At 41.9% G+C, this 20,532-nt stretch overlaps 1 protein-coding gene across 1 annotated transcript in view; it reads right to left on the bottom strand.

Moving 5' to 3' along the window:
- The window catches only part of LONP2 (lon peptidase 2, peroxisomal), a 38,589-nt gene that overhangs the window by 2,431 nt on the left and 15,626 nt on the right, over nt 1-20,532 (bottom strand). Inside the window, exons 9-14 of the mRNA XM_071567882.1 lie at nt 18,150-18,300; nt 17,510-17,636; nt 15,412-15,545; nt 7,311-7,453; nt 2,147-2,354; nt 1,017-1,207 (exon numbers count right to left, since the gene is read on the bottom strand). Coding sequence (XP_071423983.1) covers nt 1,017-1,207; nt 2,147-2,354; nt 7,311-7,453; nt 15,412-15,545; nt 17,510-17,636; nt 18,150-18,300 — 954 coding nt within the window. The remainder of the gene's footprint in view (nt 1-1,016; nt 1,208-2,146; nt 2,355-7,310; nt 7,454-15,411; nt 15,546-17,509; nt 17,637-18,149; nt 18,301-20,532) is intronic.

Here is a 20,532-nt window from a genome sequence, read left to right as displayed (position 1 = left end):
GATCCCAGACAACACTCGGGAAGAGGGCAAATCTGGTTTAGCCTTTCCAGGCACCTGATGCTTCCCCCACCCTCACCAGCAGGCAGTGTGAGGTGGTGCAGCAGCCCCTGGTGCAGCACAGACAGCCTGTGTGCCCTGAGCCACCTCCCCCGTGAACGCAGAGCTCACCAGAGCCCCAGCCACAGCACATCTGCTGGGCCCGCTGCCCCACGGCCCCCCTGCCCCACGGCCCCCCCCCGCCGGGCCCGCTGCCCCACGGCCCCCCCCGCCGGGCCCGCTGCCCCACGGCCCCCCCCGCCGGGCCCGCTGCCCCACGGCCCCCCCCGCCCCACGGCACACTCCAGAGATCCCCCTCTGCCACCTCACCGGGGCACCTCTGCAGGGAACAAAATCCTATCTCTGTTTCCCAACGTTATCCTCCTCCTCTCCAGCATTTGGTATGAGATGGTAACTCCTGTGTCTGCTTAGTCACTTGTGCCAGGCTGCACTGACACTTCAAGTGTATTTGTCTGACAACCTTCCTCTGCCCTCGTGCTTTATTTTCCTAAAAAGCTTCGTGGCTGAACTGTATACAAAGAACAACATTTAAAAGAATCTAAAAAGACATGTATGGAGGATGGTTTCAGGAATCACCTCTACAGTTACTGGGAGAGCTTTAAGAAAGAACTTTTCAAAGAAACCAGAGATAATTCTGCAGTAACAGTTTGAGGCAGCACATGCAGCCATTGCAAGACACATTCTGAACCCACCTTGAATTTTAAGATTTCTAGGTTTCCTTTCTAACTAGACATTTTAATGTGTTTTCTGGCTTTGTCTTGAAAAGCAAAGCAGAGAGGGTGGGACAGTGCTGCAGCAGGCTGCCTTCCACTGGCCTCTGCAACTGCACCAGAAGAGACTGGATTGCTGCTAGGGAATGATCCAGCAAGGTTCTACTGCTGTCAGTGGCTATAAACAGATTTCATATCCAGAACAGCGAGAATTAATACAACTTAGCTCTTTTCTCAAATGATGCTTACTGGAAGAACAAGGCCTCTCAGTGTAATTTCTCCTGTCATGGCTACATCTGAGCACACCAGCCGCCCACTGAAGAGTGAAGCAAGACAGGTTACTATGGTAACACCAGCAGATGGTCCATCTTTTGTGACAGCTCCAGCTGGGAAGTGCAGATGGATGTCAGTGTTGTCAAGGAGATCAAAACTTCCAGAAGCTTAAGGAAAAAAGGAATGGTTTCAATGTTAAAAATCTAAATCCATTTTGTTCCCAGTCTTTATTCTAAAAGCCCACCAAGAACTCAAAGCCTTGGTACTATTTTTTAACAGGAGGCTGAAAAAAACCAACGTAATATTGCAGACACCCTAGAAAAAAACAACAAAAAGAAAACCCAATGAGCTTTCCTACATCCAGATTCCTAGAAGAAAACCCTGTAACACATTAACCAATAAGCTCAGAATTTTGCATTACATTAATTACATTTTGGTTTTTAGCCTATCTAAACTTCCACAGATAACAACAGATACCGGACAATTATTTGCAAGTTCAGCAGATGATGCTAAAAAGCACATTTCCACAACTCTTGGGAGGCTCAAATAAAAAAACAGAATTAAAATGTTCTTGTCTAGAGTCTTATTGCACTGCAGTTCAACAGCTGCCATACAAACCCAACATTCTCAAAATATTAAGACTCAAAAAACTCTTTTAACAGAATCTGTGTCCTAATTTTAGATGAAAAACTACAGACTTCCATACTTTATGGAAGTACTGATGGAAAGCTGGAGTGTAAAAGTGAGAGGCAGTGTCTGCCACAGCTCAGGAGAAGCACCAAGGCACTGGAGCTGTCCACAGCCCCCAGGCTGCCCTGACTGCCACAGGACAGCCTGCAGTGCCAGCTCTGACCTGCCCACAGTGCCCTGTGTGTCACCAACACTCCAGCCTGGCAGCAATCAGGGAGGAACTACACAAAGGAACTCTGGAGTTGTTTCATCTTCACTGCAGCACTGATGGCTGCAAACTCTGTTATGGCAACACTTAATACAGCCCAGAGGGAGTGTGGGGAGCTGCCCCGTTCCCCAGCCATGCTGCAATCTGCTGAGTCACCAAACACACCCACTGGGGCAGTGCCAGCCCTGCCAGCCCGTGCCCCACGCACCGTTGGTCAGCTGGTATCTCCTGGCGTTGCTCCTCAGCCAGCTGATGGCCAGGTGTGCCGACTCCTTCATGACGTCCCCCAGCTGCCCCGTCAGGGTGAGCTGCCCCTCGCCCTCCATGCGACTCGCCTCCACAAACATGATCTCCCCGCCCAGGGGCGTCCAGGCCAGCCCTATGGCCACCCCAGGCTGGCTCAGCCGCTCCGACACCTGAGGGAAACACGGCAAGAGGCTCAGGAAACAGCCGTAAAAAATCCACTGCAAAAGCAATCTGATAGTGCCCTCAAAAACAGCTGCATCCATTAAGACACAAAGGTTAAGCCAAGGGTCTGATCTCTGAGTTTTTTATTTTATCATCCAACGCAGCAGTAATTCTATGTGTGACACTACAGAACAGGAGCTGGATGTGGCACCTTAGCTTAAGGCAATGGCAAACATCTGGGTGTATCATTATTGAAACCTTCCCCAACCCCAAAGCACAGGAATAATCTTTCTCTTCAAAGGACTTCACGTATTTAGTCGATCCTAACAATGTTTATGTGAGTTAATCCATCTGCTAGAGGTACATTTGCCCTGGCTGTTACTCCTGTGAAACTGCCAGTTTTGCTCCCCAGTGCTACCTAAAAGCCTTTCTAAAGGTGGTTGCACTGCCCAGACTGGGGTCAGCCAACAAACACACTGATGTTGTTCACTGCAAACACTTACAACAATTTAGAATAATGGGAACATGAAAGTGCTGGCAGCCAGCAGGAAAGAGGATGGCAAATCTGCCAGACTCCCATTAGGAATTCCAAGCAGTTAAGCAAGCTCTGCCCCACACAGGAGACAAAGAGCCAAGGAGCAGAGGCCAGCAAGGCAGCCCTGGACCCAGCTGACAGCCAGCAAAGTCAGTAACTACACCTGTACCATGCTCAAACAAAGGAAGCCACACAGCCCTTCTCCTGTGGCTCTTGGTTATCTGCATTTGCAACAACATCATGCCATTTGCTTTTATTAGCATAATTTAGCTAAAATGGCTGTTTCTTTTTCTAGCATTTAAGAAAATTGTACATAATAGTGTTTCAGTTTTATGGTATCAAAATACTTCATCAAGCATTTTCATTTTTGCTAACATCAGTTTCTATATTCATTCTCTGAATTTTATTAGTTAGAGCTATTTCTCTGATTATCTCACTAACTGCTTAGCAACTCAGGTTAACCAAGTCAGTTCCTCTTGGTCACACTGAAATCCAGCAACACGAGCATCCTCCTTTGAGACAAGCATGTGTTTTGGCATCCCATTGTGGTTTCAGACACTTCAGATGTAATGAACAAAATGAGCTGTCCAAACCCTTTCCCACTCCAAAGTAGCCATGAATAAGGTTTGCTGTTTTGGGGGGTTTGTTTCAGTTTTTTTTGGACTGGCTCTGCATCAATTCAAATCAGTTTGCAGGCTCACTCTGGTGTTTCAGAGCTCAGGGGCAGAAAACAGCAAATGTGACAACAGTTCAAAACCCAAATGGTTCTAAAGACACATCACTAATCTCAGCACAAACTCCCTCCTCTGTCCTCAGACCAGACAGGAACCTCCGCCTAAGTTCTCTGGTAATCTGAGATCTGGTAAGAGAGACTAGATGGGTACTAGGTGTTAATCAGAGGCCAAGCAACTCTCCTGCTGTCCTACCAGAGACTGCACTGTCTCTACTGTGACCTCACCTGGGCCTGTTGACAGGCAAAGTTGTGGAAAAAGCCCTGGCAGTTTTGGTATCTGCCTGCAGAAAAGATCCCTGAACATCCCTGAACACACAGACACACAAGCCCCTCCACAGACACACAACATTGAGATGAAGTATGTTATACTCCATTAAACACCTGTGAAGTGTTACAGGGAGCTCCACAAGACTCTGTCACTCCTGGCACCTCTGAGTAATTTCTTCTCACCAAAAGGCAGATGAATTTAAATTAGAAGAAATCCTTTCTCACACTTTTTAAACAACTTCAGTTAAAAACGGCCACAGCATCAGCTGGTCATGTCTGTCAGATGATGAAGATGGTGTTAGTGACTCTAAGTCTTGGGTTTTGAGAAGTTTAGTAGATGAGACCAACCCAGATTTCAGCTGACTGGACACTGCAGAATTAAACTCTTGAAATTCAGCACAGTCATTCATTTCACATTTAAGGTTATTCCACAGTAAAGGATAAGAGACATTGCCTGCAGTTTTGCAGTTACTTTTTAAGGAAGGGACAAAATGCTCTTAAATCACTGATCCACAATGGCACCATGAGAACCAGTTCAGTCACTTGCTGGCCTTGAGCATCTTTGTTATCCCCAGCCTGACTGTACAGACCCTTTTTCCAATCTACTCTTCTGATTCATTCCCTGGCAAATCACTGCAGGCAAGCACGTGAACAGCAGCTTCCCTCTGAGGGAGGAGGATTTCCCAGAAATACCACCACAAGACTGACAGTTCTGCAATAAAAACACGTATCTCAACCTGTCCTTTGTCCAGGCTTTGCTTCTAAAAGATAATCTAATTTGCTCCTTCATTAGAACTGTGCACATCCCAGGGAACAGAGACATTATTTTATGACATCTGCACTTTCTTTTCCTAGAATAGGCAATTTCACTGACCTACACCTTCTGTCCCTTCAACTTCACTCACATTATGAGGATATAAACTAATCCTGACAGGCCTTCCTGTGGTGCCAGTGATGTTTTGTTACCTGAGAAAAAAAATCCAAGCCAAAATTATAAATAGTTCATTATGAACACACTGGATGTGTTATAAATCCTTTCCCCCAAAAGCCTGCTGTGCTGAAACATTTCAATAAATCTTTCACACTTTAAACTGTCAAGATTATTCTTTCAAAGCCTCACTGTGTGATTTATCCCAACATTTCTGTAGGGCGACACATAAGATTATTTATTTGTGATAAATGAATTAATCCTACAAGTATGAGCTGAATATTCTGTCGTGTCTTTCTGCTGGGAGAGCCCTGCAGAAAACAGACAAGCAATGAATGCACTGCAAAGGTGAAGGATTGATCCCTTGTGCTCAGGTATTCCCTGAAGGACAGCAGAGCAATTCAGTTGTGTCGTGTTTGCAGTTCCACTTGCTCAGCCTCACCCAGGGACTGGCACAGGGGCTCTGTCTCAGCTACTCAGAAATGCAACAGGCAGAGCAAAGGGGGAGCCTGAAGGCCAGATATGGAGAGGAAACAACACTGCAGGCTCCAAAGCAGGAGAACCAACAGCAGCAGCAGCTGCCAGAGCTGTGCTCTTGGTTGGAAACCATCGTGGGGGGACTTGAGAAAATTCAAAGGAGTAACAGGTTATTTGGGAAAATTCCTTCAGAGTTCTGTGGCTATCACACAAAGTGTGTACTGAAAAATACTTACTCATTAATAACTACAGCAAATAGTACATGAAAATGAATCCTGAGCTGCTCAGGGAATTGATCTGTGTGGATTCATCTCTAATGCTATTTATCCACTAAATTTTCCTTCTAAATACAGAAATGCTAAAAAAAAAAACTTTGATACAGAGGTCACAAGGTTTAATCAGCCTTATTTCAGCTTATACAGCTCAGAAAATCCATGAATGTTTCCCTCCATATTCATGGCAACTGTTCATGTTAAAAAACCAACCAAACAAACCCAACCCAAACCAAACCAACCAACCAACCCCCTCTGCACTCATGTATTTGTATATTTGGAATTAAGAACCACACTTCAAAAATTTGACTTGCACTACGTAATCCTGTAGAAAAAGGACAAAACAGCAGAAATTGTTTGCCAACACAGCTACATTACCACATTTAAATGAATAATCAACTCTGGAAACAAGATCAAAACTAGGACGAATGTTTAAGAAAAGTCACAAATTAACATATTTCTTGGCCTACAATCTAATTTTTAAATTTGTGTGATTTTGTTGTTGGGTATTGTGGCTTCTGAGAAAAGAACGAATGTAAGTAGCTTACAATTCAGTCATTTGCCTTAAGAGCAAACTCTAATTTCCCAAAGTAAAAAGAAACAAATCAGAACACAAATGACCAGTGTGAATAAACAGCCAAGAGGGCCATCAGGCACCGGCCTATTGATCACCCTCACCTCCCATTCCCCCCAGCCTTCACTGCTCCCTCATCATCCTCCACCACAATCAATCTCTCCTTTCGTTTCCTCATTTCTGTCTCTCCCTTAAGAATCTCTTCCATGATAAAACCTTCATATCCAAATCCCTCAGTTCAGTTGTAAAAACTGACTCCTCCATAACATTCATTTTCTCCTGCCTCCCCTGCTTATCTTGTCTCCTTGTTCTCCAAATCCTGCTGGAGCCTAGGCCTCTGATCCAGGAGAAAGCAATTCTAAGAAGAAGTTTGTCTTTTCTGGAAGTTTACCCTTCAGTTCTATTTTCTCCATAACTTACTGCTCTGCTGCCCATTTCTCCAGGATAAAATCCAGTGTTTCACCAGCAACAAGTTTCCTGTCATGGGCTCTGGACAGCACTGACACCTCCCCTGGGCCTGAGCTACGGCAGAGAGTAACTGCAGTGGGAATGGTGAAAGAAGAATCCCAACCCAACAAACTCCTTGGACTGATGGCATTTCCATAGAAAGGAGCAAAACACAGATGGGGGAAAGAAAAAATTCTGAAATATGCCTACTGGGGAACAGAGCTGGAGGTGCCTGACTGATCATAAAACACTTTAATACCTTAAGAGTCACATTAACCTAAAGAATGTCTGAGAACTTCTGGTGCACAGTGAAGTGGCTTTAATAGCAAAAATGTGACGGGCTTTAGGAGGTATGTGGGACAGTCAGCACAGCTGCTGCAGAGACAGCATTCCTGGGGTCTGCTTTTGGCTTCTTTCCCAAGACCACCAAACATCCCCCAAACAAAAGCAAAGTTGTTATAAACTGAAAAAATGTCACCACATTCTTAAGCACAACTCCAGGCATCGCTGCTAACAAAGTCATGGCATTATGTTATTTATGCACCCTGAATTAAAAGAAAACAAAAACTTCTGTAGGTGAAAACACATCTGTTGGAATACAAAGGAAAACAATTCTGTTACTAACACATTTTTAAGAAGTTAAAATTGTATAAACTCAGTTAATAGCAATAAAATACACAACTAGTCAAACCAGCCAGAAACAAGAGTCAAGCAGAAACAAATGATGTTACCTCCATTTCATACATGGGTGGCCCCAGGATATCTTTTAAAGCATGGAAATCAATTAAAATCGGCATTTCAGGTGGCAGAGCCAGGTCAGCTGTGTCACTGATGGATTCTGGTTTTGCATCTTCTGTGATATGCTCCTTGCAATCTAAGAGAAGAAAATCTAATTTAGGATTTCAAAGTCTTTCTAAACAGAGGGATTTTAAAAAATCATGACAGAGAAAAATAAAACATTCAAAGAAATGCTCAGATAATTCAGGAAAATGTTCTTAAACCATCCTTCATAAAAATCTTGTTAAGTTAGAGATAATATGGCATCAAATTTAATCATTAAGCCTAAATATGTTCTAAGTGTTCATCAAAGAAAATATTTAAAATCTAGAGCACTGACAGAGATGCAACTCATCTGCTTAAATATATTTTAAAGTAATTAAAATAGCAAAACTCATTAAGTTCATTGAGGACTTTGCACTTTTCATCAGATTTCTGCATAGGAACAGTATTTCATAGAACGGTTTGGGCTGCCAGGGACATTAAAGATCACCCCATCCCAATCCCCTGCCACGGGCAGGGACACCTGGGCTCTGGTCTTTGCTGAGACATTCCTAAGGTGTCTTGACTAAAGAAGCAGCAAGAAATTCCTCAAAGGTGAGGCATTTTCAGCAACACCTACGGGACTGATGTGCTCTTCAGGAAGGGCTACAGACCCCTTACAAACAGGTAGCCAGGCACTTCTGAATGCAAAACACTCACTTAAGTGTCGTCTAGAAGGGACCACAGAATTAAAACAACAGTTATGGTTCAGAAATGAGCCCTTCCCTCCCTTCAGTTACAGTAGGACTGTATTTCTTACCTATGCAAGTGTCTTCTTAACAGAACTGCCTTAACATTTCTGTTTTCTGTACAGAAGTGAACTGCAGTGGGAACCACAGAAAAGCCAAGGCTCAGACCAGCCTGGTCTCCCCTCAGCCTGCACAGCTGGGTGTGTGCAGGACCGACCCCAGAGCTCCAACAGCGTTTGCAGGAGCCGCTGGGTACAGAGGGGGAGGCCAGCAGGGAGTCATTCCCCCACGGAACCTGATCCAGATGCTAAAGGCTCATTACCATTTTCTCAAGAGCCCTAAGCAATATTTTAGTGAAACGTATCACAGAGATGAAAAATACTTGGATAATACAGATGTTCCTAAAGTTCTGAGGCAGTTTCCCAGCAGTGCCTCTCTGCCATTGAGAAAAGCATCCTGCACATGCAGAGAGTGAACATCTTTCCTCCCACCCCAAACACACAGCCCTGATACACATTTAAAGCACACTCTGCATTGCACAGGAATGTACACTGAGCTTCGAGACTCCTGGACCATATTTTGGGAAGTTACCCAAATATGGGTTGCTTCCTTTCTTTGAATTCTTTTCAGTTTTAGTTTGAAAAGAAAATTACAGTTTCTTCCTTCTTCAAAGGAATTAACTGTCTCCCTTTACATATTAATGCATGCAAAGTAATTGAAAATCCAGGAGTTTAAACAATTATAGAAAACAGAATTCACTGGTCTAATCTATTGCTTATAACATTAGAGGTGTTCAGTGCTGCAGGTCAGTCTCAGGATGGATGACCCAGAATGTCTCCTTTCACAAGATACAAACTGTGCTGTTACTAATCCTTTTCACAGACGATCTGGGGGCAGTGCGACTCACCAAAGCCTCTATACAGCCTGAAGGGAAACCTCCTACATCACTATTGCCCCAACAGCAGCGTTCACTCAGGACTGAATGTGAGAGTTATTATCCAACAGCCACTGATATTTCCACTGTACAACTGGCTCCCCCCTGCACAAACGCCATTCCTGTACTGCAAACACTGCCTTAGTCACATGGCCCTTCTGTTGTTACAGAAGGGCCATGTCTAGGAAACACAACCCTGCATGCTGTTCTTGCAACTCAGACTGCAATTTCAACACTACAGATCTTCAAATCCTGAGTAATTTGATATGCAATTCATAATTTGAAACAAAATTGAGTTTCAAACCCGCTGCTTTTGTTCTATACCAAGATTTTCCTGTCTACCAAGCACAATTACCCGTATTCCACCCAGCTCTACGTATGCAGCTGAAGACAGAGACTTCTCATAAACAAACCAGTGGGGCATCTGAGGCCACCTGCCCTAAAAAAGAATCAGAAACTCTGAGTTTATCTAATTAGTAGATGCCATTTTATAATCTGAAACAATAACAAACTCCAGACTTCTACAAATATTAACCTAAACTCTGACATTATCTACTTTTCTGTAGAAGCACACAGTGATATCCCAAAATATAACATTTTATTTGAAGGAAAAAACATTTTATCATCTTCAAACAAGTGCTGACTATGAAGAATCTCTATAGACACAAGCAATTAAGATTTCCATTAACAATGACAAATGCATGTTCCCTATCTATGAACAGTCATAAACCACAGTACGAGTTAAATGACACATTTATCTAAAATAAGACAGTTAAATTCAAGTTTTCAGAACCAGCTTAATCATATTACATTTCAAGGTAAGTTGGAAAAATAAGCTAAAAAGTCAAAGCATTGCCCTTAACAGCTCCAAACAGCACTACAGGAACCAGCTGCTGATCTGCTAAGACATGACTGCTCCAAACAAAAGCACTATGGTAAAGGAGCTGTTTTAACATCTAAAAATTGTAAAAGTTAAACATAAATAGCAACAAACCAACACAGAGCCTTCCCCAAGGAAAAAAAAAAGTTCAAAAATGAACAAACAAAAAAAAAAGAAAATTATTGTCAAATTTTCCAAGCAGAATCTGCAGCTCCTCAAAGATCACGACCACGTCCCACAGAATCTGCCTCTGTAGGTTCCCAAAATAAAACAGTCCCACAGGTAAATGCTGGATGTGCAACAAAATGCACTTCTAAGGAAACACTGACAATGAACTACGAGGAATTCCAAGGCACAAAGACACAAAAATTTAAGTCTGCCACTTTGGTCTACAGATGTAATTGAACTTAGAGAATACAGGAACCTGAAACTTCCTCCACACGTAGCAATTCCTCATCTCCTCATAAAACACATTTAAAGGAAGCACTAGCAACATTTAAATCTCAAACCCAAAGATTTCTAGCCATACTTACTGACCAAGCCAGACAAACACAGTAACAGCCTAATATTTTAGAGCAGTTTTTAACATAGCACATCCTGATTTGCTGAATTGCTCTGAAGAGAAATAGGAAAGACCATCAGAATGACCAAAAAGGTTTCAAGCTTGTGGGCAAAGAAAGGGAAAATAACATGTTCTCTCTTTCTTGCCTGACTCACCAGCAGGTGCTTCAGCACACAACAGGCAGACCCAGGGTTCTGCTACCCCTCCAAACTAACCAGCTCCCCCAAACTGCACTCAGGTAGGGAAGGGGGGGATTGCTCTTGCTCACAACGGTCCACATTCAAACCCAGGCATAACACTGAACTGCTTCCCAAAAGCAACATTCCCCTGTCTGACTTAAATCTTACTACATTTTTGGGAAGCATAATTCCCACAAGATTTTCTTTAGGAAAGGAATAAACACCTTCCTGGGACCCCAACCCTACTAAAACTTACCTATATGCCTAAATTTAATGGTATGTGTATTTTCCCCCATGGAATCAGAAAAGGTCTCTTTCCACGAAATAATCACACTCCTCCAACTGAGATCTCCAATAACAATGTGCACTTGAAGCACTTGCTTCATACAGGAATGTTTAGATAAATTAACACGGAAAAAAAAAAGTTTGTGTATAAACCCAGCTTCTCATAACATTTGTGCCTTTTTGATCTCCAACAGAAAAGTCATCCCAAGCAATTTTTGGGAAGAGCCCCTGCTGCAGGGAGCAGAGCTGGGCTCAGGCCGGAGCACCTGCCCTCACACCCCCATGGGACTGCTGATCACCACGTCTCACAGACTGATTTCTCAGTGCTGCAGCAGATCCTGTGCTGTTGAGGGGCTGAGTTTTGGCTGGAACATGAAACAGGCCACCTCCTGCAAGAGCAGTGGTGCCAGCCCAGCTGTATCAGAGCCCTCACACATGTCGAAAACAAGCAACTCCCCCTCAAAATGCACAACAATGTTTTGTGACTAAATGCACTATGCCCAGGCTGAGAGAGGCAAGTAAAGACTTCATGTGTCAGTTCACACTGACCACAAGTCAAACTCACATTTAAACTCAAAACCAAGTATTGTTTCATCCACAGGGAGTAGAGCAAACTGCACTGTATTACTGTGTTAAAGCCTTAGTTTCAAAATAAATAGAATTGTCATTTAATGACTTTTACTTATTAAATATCACCTGTCCTAAATCTCCTTTCAGGTCTGAATTAGACAAATCATTTTTCACTCAGTGTTTCATCTGCTGTATCACGATATGATGCCTTAGTGCCCAGTTGCTGCATTGTATTCTCAAGGCAGTTGCACCAAAATAGGAAGGAGAGTTTCACATATTTTTGTGACTCCTAGAATTTCCTCTACTGTCAGAAGACTGGAGGAGTGTCTCATAAATCTTAGATAGTGTTTCAGTGAAATATCAGATGGCATTACTGTACACAAGGATGGCTCCCTGGAGAGGCTGAAAAATGACTCCATTTGCCTCTGCTGAAGTTCACGGCACAAACTCAAGGACTGACACAAACCAACACTGTCGCCTTCCTCACAAAGCTCAGGAGGCAAAGGAGCAGGAAGGCAAAGAAAGCTCCCAGTGTGCCTCAGTCGTTCATTCTGGGAAGTGCCAAACACAGCTTGAGCTATCAGGCCTGCCTTTTTAGAGCCCATTACCAAACAGTGTCAAAGGCCTCATCTCTACAAAGCCCTGAAAACAGGTGCTGCACTTCAAGTGAATAATCTGACTTGATCAGTGTGGCAATGGAAATGCTGTGATTCTGCTACCTAAGGCCTTTTGAGCTTTACTCCAACCCACAAGGCACTCAGGTGACTAAACACAAAGGCACCAAGTTACCATCTGGATGTGCTACGACTCAGATACAAATCATGCTTTAGAACACAAGGCAAGCCCGTGGCTTCCCCCTCCCAGTCACAGCTCAAGATGAATCAATGCACTACTGTACAGTCTCAATCCCACACCAGTAACTGACAAATGTGTAAAGCAAAAATCAATTATAGGCCTTTCTATACAAAGAAAAAAAAATCAAAAAACAGCTCTAAATGAAACTATTAAGAGACAACAACTTGATTAACTATTCTTCTAGTCATTCATTATATGAAATAAAAATTCATCTTCATGATGCACAACTGCATAAATGTCCACTAATCAACAGGAGAAAAATGCCAAAGAAATAAATTTAGGCTAAAAATCCCATTATTTGCATCTACTTTCAACTATTTGGAGATATTTACAAGCTTTGTTTTGAATACTTGGCTGTTTCCAACAGATAAAATGAAAACTAAACAAAAAGTTTTAAAAAGAGTCCTACACCAACCAAGTGACACAGTCTGCTAAAAATACAGCAGGGTCTAAGCACAAAATAAACCAGACTCTGCAGACTGCTCCATTCTATACAAGTCTTCATAATACCAAGTTAAACCACAGAGCCACCTGTCCCTGCAAGTCCCTCTTATTCATTCAGCTTTTTCTTATCGACAGTTCCCACTCCAGAAGTACAAAGGCAGCTCTTCACTCCTCATTTCTTCTGGGCTAACTCCAAACTCTGCCAACCAAAAGCACCAGCATTCTGCCCTCTTTTGAAGCCCTTAGCTTGCTGTTTTCATTGAGCTTTGGTAAACTGCAAGTCCAGTACTAATTCTAACAGTGTATAATTCTAACTGTATAATTTTAACAGTGTAAATACCCAAGTTGCAAGCACGGTGCTAATTTTAACATGGTAAATACCCCTCTTGCCTGGTTAGGAGATCTAACACAGTTCCTTTTTGTTATTTGCCTTAATAATAAAGTGTTTCTTCTCTGTAGTGCCACGAGCTGTGTTCTGAACATACTTTTCATTTATTTTATCAGAAGGCTTGAAGAGCAGAATGACATTTCTTTTTTTATTTGCCACTTGCAACAGACCTTTGAAGCACATTTTAGACACAGCTGCCCTTCAATGCAAAGAAGTGCTTTAAAAATAGCATTTTGACAAGTTGTATCAAAAAATTGCCAGTAGCAAAGACCCCTGATATTGCCTGGTGTTTGTGAGCCCGGGCACCACCCAAAGGCTCAGCCTCTGGGTTCAAGAGCAAGTCCAGCGACACCAGAAGCAACAACACACTCAGTGTTTGTCTTCAGAAAAGTCCATCACACAGGAGAGAAGGTACACATAATATAAATGGAAAGCATTAATAAATATGTCTTGAAGGCTCTTCCTTTTTATGTAGGTGGGGTGATTTAAACCACAGGATCATTCACACATTCACAGCCACTGCGGTGCTGAGAGTTCACTGCCATTAAGCCAAACATGCAGAGAAAACTGAGCTGAATCCACTCAAGCAAACACAGACCAATTCAATCTTCTGACATTAGAGCCTCCACAGACAGGGTGATGATCTTAGAAAACTCAACAAGGTAAAGAGAAGATTCAATTTTTAGATGGGAAATACTGAGCTAGAGAAAAAAGCCACGGTAAAGCTGAAAGACCATCAAGAAACAGATTTTCAGAGGCAAATTATGTAAGTTTTTACTGTGGGTAAAACTTCCCTTCAAATACCCTCTAATTAATACCACTGCTTGTACAAATACCAATTATACTGCCTCCCCTTGGCTTTACCCTCTGAAAGGGGTGGGCACCATTCAGACACATGTACACTGCCTTGGTTGAAAGGAACAGATAATGGGTCTCCTTATTTGTCCTCCTCTAACCCAGACCAGAACCATTCCTGCTGTACAGATGTCAGAACTCACAGGGTTTGTCCACATCAACTAAATTGGGAAGTATTTCACATCACACCAAGAGGGCTCTGTTTAGTATTTTAAGTCCTGGAGCAAAAGTAACCAGCCACTCTGGAGTTTTGGCTTTCCAGGGTCCTCTGACACACAGTTGTTCTCTGACAGACTGGCACAATTCCTTGTCTGAAAGTGTCACCTGAACTCATTTCCATCTTTAAAAAAACAAACAAATGGAACACCCAACACTCTGCTTGCCAGATTTGAGCAGATTAAGGGCTATCCACATTTCAGAAGTCCTTTCATGTTTCACAGCTCCCTCACACTGAGCTCCTGCAGACACCCAGCACTGCAAGGAGCACTCTGGAGCTCCAGCAGAAAACTGCTGTGTACAGGGACATCCTCCACCAGAAATGCCTGGAACAAAAGCACCACCATCTACCCTCTCCATGGGATCTTTCACCAGACATAGTTTGGATGTTCATTTTCATAAAAGAGAACACTCATGCAGGGATGAAAATGGCAACACAGGCACCAGTTGCTTGGTGCACATGAACTGGATTATGGGCCTGGCTTCTTCCTTCCCCTCTTCTACTTCAAGACTAGAAAGGGGTCTGCCTTTACTGGTGTAGCAGTTACCTGGGTATTTTTGCTGTTTGAGAATTTTTAGTTTTCATTCAGTCTGGCTGGGTGACTGGGAATGGTAAAACACTACTGTCTGTATACATGGGAAACAAGAACAGACTTACTGATGCTCAGAAGTTACCAAAGCTCCAAGAGATTTTAATTAAGTCTAGTCTTAAAAGGCATATAAAAAGACCCTCCAAACCTTTCTAATTTCAAAGCTCTTCAAGCAGACCATTATTTCAGAGCATAACAGGATTGAGTTCTGAGCCAGCAGAGCATGCACAGCACAGTTAAAGAACCTCTTTAAATAAAATAACTAAAGCCATGCTAAGTTTTTTTATTAAAGAAAGTGAGAGACTTGCATTAAAAAGCAAAAATATACACAAATCATAATTGCATCCCTAAAATATGAAACAGATCCATTATACTGCTCAATTACCAACTTGGCAGACTGAAATCACGTTCCAAGTACCACTTGGGCCGTGCATAACAAAAATGTCACACTGTCTGTGAAGCTTTTGAAAACAGCCCTTAAAGAAGCATAAAAAAGAAGAAAAAGTTGCTAAATTAGTGACTATGTCAGAAGTTCCCTTTTTAATGAAACGTGCAAACATACACACCTTCTCCTTCCCCCGCTTCAGCACGCTCTGGCTTTGTTTCCTTGTGCTGTCCCTCTGCCACTTTGACGGCCACAGCCCTGCAAATGGCTCCCAGCTTGCGGTCCAGGGCGCGCACTCCGGCCTCCCGCGTGTACCTGGGCAGAGACAGCTGCATTAGTGCTGCGGGTGCTCGGGAGAGAGCTCGGAGGGCAAACACATTCCTCAATAAAGGCATGCCCAAAAAAAATGAGACACTGTCTTGGGTTGAGCTGGCAAAATGCCAACTGCCTAACACAGAGTTTCCCTCCTTCTCCCACCAAGAAAAGGGACAAAGGGGAAAAAGCCCCTCAGAACGGGTGTCTCAGGTTTGGCCTAGTTTGTTACCAACCCTGGACTGCCCTCTCCCTCCACCCGAGTCCTCCCGGCAAAGGGAAAAAAACTGAAAAAACCCTGAACTGAATTAAAAAGAAATTATATTTTTCTGACATTTGCAACCACATTTTATTTTAAGCTGAAACTAACTACATGTATTTATATAGAAAAGAGAAAATTAAGAGAAAACTACCATATAACACACGCTTACACAAGTTACAAATATATAACAAGAAATAACTTCCCACTCCACAATTAATACAAAGCCCATTACTCTAGATTCATAAGCACTCTAAAAGACACCCTGCAAGAAAGAGAAAGTATAACAACAAAAAACGATGTAGCAGCAGCAGGTTTAAACCTAAACTAATTATATATATTTATACAGAAAAAATTAAAACAAACTACAACACAAGTTAGATATAACAATAATTTTCTACCTTCCACCAAAAACAGAATTCCATCACTCTAGATCTATAAGCACCCCAAAAGACACCCAGCAAAGAACAGAAAGAATAACTACGAAATGTTCCTACTTCCCTGAACTCAAAACAAAATCCAAAGCAGCGGCAGCCACAGCAAGGCCCATTTCAGCAGGACAGCTCCACCGTGTCCTGCCTCTACTGCAGACATGATGGAACTGAGAAAACTCCTCCTACCTATCTCAGGTTTGTGTCATCTGGTATGAAATATTTCCTTGGTTGCTTAAGTCAGGTGATACCTGTCTCTCCTAATCTCAATAGATTCTCTGAGCCTGCTAATTTGAGGCCTGGCTAAAACTACCAGAGACGTGACAGGCAGGGAAACCTCAGACCATTTGTTTTCACCTAAAGTCATTTGTTTTCATCCAAATCATTGTGGTTGCTGATAAAATTGCAGAGAAAGACAAGTCACTGAGTGGGAAAAAGACATGACTAACCCTGGTGTCAAACCCTCATGAAATGCCAAACAATGCTCCAATAGCACTGAGGATAAAAATTAAAAGGAAGAACTATTTTAAATTTTAACATATGTAGTTCACTGAAAGATGAGGAACTAACTGTAAAAGCACTTTTTTCTTATAGTCTATGAAAGAAAAAGAGGCACCAGACAATAACATCAAACTAAGCTTCCAAAATGCTGTTACTGGTCATAAAATACTTCAATTCACTGAATCTTCATACTTTTTCCACTGGAAATGAGCTCGTTTCAAGTTCAAAAAATGTTCCAATCAATATATTTGCTCTCATGCCCAACCAAAAAAAATAGTGCTAATTAATACAAGCTACTTCCAAAACACACATCTTAATATTTTTAACCTAATTCCAAATTGTAAACAAATGTGGTCCATCAAGTCACACAGGGCAAAAAAGGTAATTTCCATTTGTTTAATGAAAATGTAGAAATATAACTTTGTTCTTTAAAATCAATATTGTCTGGTGCCAAGGCTGTGGCTTCACACAGGGCAGCAACACAGGCCTCAAGTGCTCCTGGTTATTCACAGGGCCTGGTGGCAACACAACCACTTGTGGCCACACTTGGAGAGCAAGAGCAAGGAATTTCCTACAGAAGGGACAATGATTCACTTTACACAGCAGAGTGAGACAGAGCTGAGGAAAGAGCCATTCCAGAATTTGCCAACTGGTGAACTGGTGAAGTTATTAAGGACAATAGATCTTAAGACATGTTTTGTGTTGCCACTCCATAAATTGATTTTCTAGTTGCAAAAAAAGAAGTCATTTAAACTGAAAGCAATGAACAGACTTACCTGGTAATTATGTCCAAGGTGGTTACTTGGGGAATCTGTATTTGCTGTGGAGTCAGGCCATGCTGTTCAAGCTGTTTAGGAATCAAGTGTCTATGTGCAATTTCAATTTTTTCTTCTTGTGTGTACCCTTCAAAAAAAAGCATATATTTATTAATTTTTGCTTATACACTACAATATAATCAAATTTCTTACCTTTTATAATTCTACCCGACTGAATTTACCAAAAAACCACCCCCAGCTATAATTTAAAAGCTGTTGGTATGACCTTCTGTGGTTATTCATAAATTCATGTGAACAGGAACAGAATTTTAGTGTTTTAAAGACTCCTTTCTTCACTGGAATCTTAAGAAGATGCATCAGCCAACAGACAATTAGAACACAAACAAATCAATGAATGAAGGTATCATTACAGAACGTATCAGTGTATCACCACAGACCTGAGCTGCATTTTCCTCAGTGCATGCTCTGTGTCATCCTCATGCCAGAGCCATCCTGCCTAAACTCTTGTTAATGACTCTGGCCATACACTCCAGATTCCTGGCAGGCTTTCTGTAAAGAACTGCCCTTCATTTTGGGAAAAACACCCCAAACTTGTTTAAGGATTTGCAACAGCCACTTCCATGAGAACACTGCAGGTTACCTGGGACTTGGATAACTTCCATTCTGTCCAGCAGAGCAGGTGGGATTGTGGCCGTAGTGTTGGCTGTGGCAATAAACAGGACTTGGGACAGGTCAAAGGCTACATTCAAGTAGTGATCAGTGAAACTGTGATTTTGTTCTGGATCCAAGACCTTGACAAGAGTGAACACAAAAGTGATGCCATTGCTCAATTAGAAGTAAATAAAATATGGGCATTTTTATTACATTCCACTGAATCTGTCAAATCTGACATTACATTCACAATGTATGAATATCACTAAAGCCTGGCCGTGCTCAGGTGAGTCTGATCACATTTCACACCACATGCAAAACACAAAGAAGTTGTTTCTGTATTAGTGGTGTTTCCCCTTTCCTAACTATGGCTGCAGCATCTCTCCAGCCCTCCAGTACCTCCCATGAGCTGTATCTCCATGGCCTTGCACAGAGGGCAGAGAGTGGCCCATCAAGGACCCTCAGCAACCTTGGGAAAGCAGCCTGTGTGGTCCCATGGAACAAGCAGAATCCTCTCAAGTAATCCCTGACTCCAATTCTCCTCTGCTGCTGGCAGCTCTTCCTACTCTAAGCACACCAACCTGTGAGACCCCCCTGCGAAAACAAGGGGGAAGAACAATTCCAGCCTTTTCTGCTGTCACCCATTCAGCTTTGCCCAGCCTTTTACTGATGAAGGAGGACAAGTTGCTCTTATTGCCCACGACACCCCATGCAAGTCTTGACCCTTTGTGAGCTCTGGCTTTCCTAACACTATCTTTGCATTTTAGTTTTTTCCCAAAAAAAATTAAAAGACAAAACTAAACAAGCACAGCAGAGTAACAACACACAGTTCAACCAATCTCAAAAATACACTGAACAAAGAGAACTATGGCTTAAATAACTGTGTTGTCTTCCCAGTGCTGTTAGTACCACTTATGTCTGCCAGTGCAACCATGTGTGTGTATTTTAGGCTATTACTTGAATGAGCTGGTTTTTCCCCATTAGGTGGTAAATATTTAATATATATGTGGATCACAAGGGTACCAAGATGTTGTTCTGTGTTTTTTTTAACAGTGCTACAAAAGGCAAGTTCATTGTATATAGCAATGAGCACTTGGCTTCCCTATCACACCTGAACCACCTTCACTCCACCACCCCTTAAAATACTACCACACTTTTCCTTCACAAATGATGAATTATCAATGCTACACCAACATGAATAATTCTCACGTTACAAATAATGGGACCCCTATGCATCTCCTGAGAAATAGCATAGCACTGTCAAAATAATTTATCTGCCTGCACCCAAATGAATGCATGTAACTTGAATTATAGACAAGAACAGTGCTGATAATGAAAAAAACCCTGAATTTGAGCTTAGATGGTTATAAAAGAAACAAGTCTGAATTTTCATTACTCTTAAATTTTGTTCAGACTTTGAAAAGTGAAAAAAATCTTTAGAACAGAATTATGATCAGAACAAGCCAGAAAAATACTGTTTTTACATAATATCAGAATAGCTTAAAAAACAGAATAAATTCTGATTTAATTTTTAAGTATTTCACAGATTTAAGAGCAATACTTGGAAACATATTGCAACTGTAAGAAAATACAAGTTAGATATTCCCCTTAATAGTGAAATCTTAAAACATACCAAAGCATATGCCCAAATTCTGAAACTAAGGCTGAACTCAGTGGCTGCCACTGTCCCTGTGCTGTTAAGCCACTCAAAAGCTTTCCTTACCCTCTTCAACGAGCAGCTCTTGGCATTTACTGCCTTCTGTGAAGGCAAAGGCCTTGAAGTGCCTGAGGGGCCAAGTTCAATTCAACCAGTCACCCCAACTAGTCTTACCATCCAGCCCTAAAATCCAGGGACACACAACAGCAGTGAATCCAAGCACAGCATCTCCACATTGTCTTCAAAGAAAGCAGATCTACACTAAATATTAAGTCTCCCATTCAAAATCTACTTCTGCAATTTTTTCAAAACTGCTTTAAACAGCAAATCCTAATCCAACGTACCTCCCCTTATTTTTTTTAACACTGGTAACAATATTTCCACAGAATTCCAGTCTATTTATTAGCTGAAATATTTGCAGTTACTTCCAAAGCTGTTGAGAAACAATGTATTTTATCACATTTATGTACAGCTATGTTTCTCTCTTTCTTCTTCCACTCTGCAACTAGAAATCCTCATGAATCTATTAAGTGCCAAGTCAGTGATTATAATATTATTTACAAAGATACACAAAATACTGATGCTGTACTCATATGCAAACAATACTATCCAATATAACACTGAAAAATGAAACTGTAAGCCAATGAAACTGTAATACAAACCAACTTGGACTATATCTGAAACTGTGAATTATCTAAGATTTTTTTATAATGAT

The sequence above is a fragment of the Pithys albifrons genome, chromosome 12 (genome assembly GCF_047495875.1).
Source record: "Pithys albifrons albifrons isolate INPA30051 chromosome 12, PitAlb_v1, whole genome shotgun sequence".
NCBI classification, from domain to species: Eukaryota; Metazoa; Chordata; class Aves; order Passeriformes; family Thamnophilidae; genus Pithys; species Pithys albifrons.
This window is presented reverse-complemented; position numbering and strand designations above follow the sequence as displayed.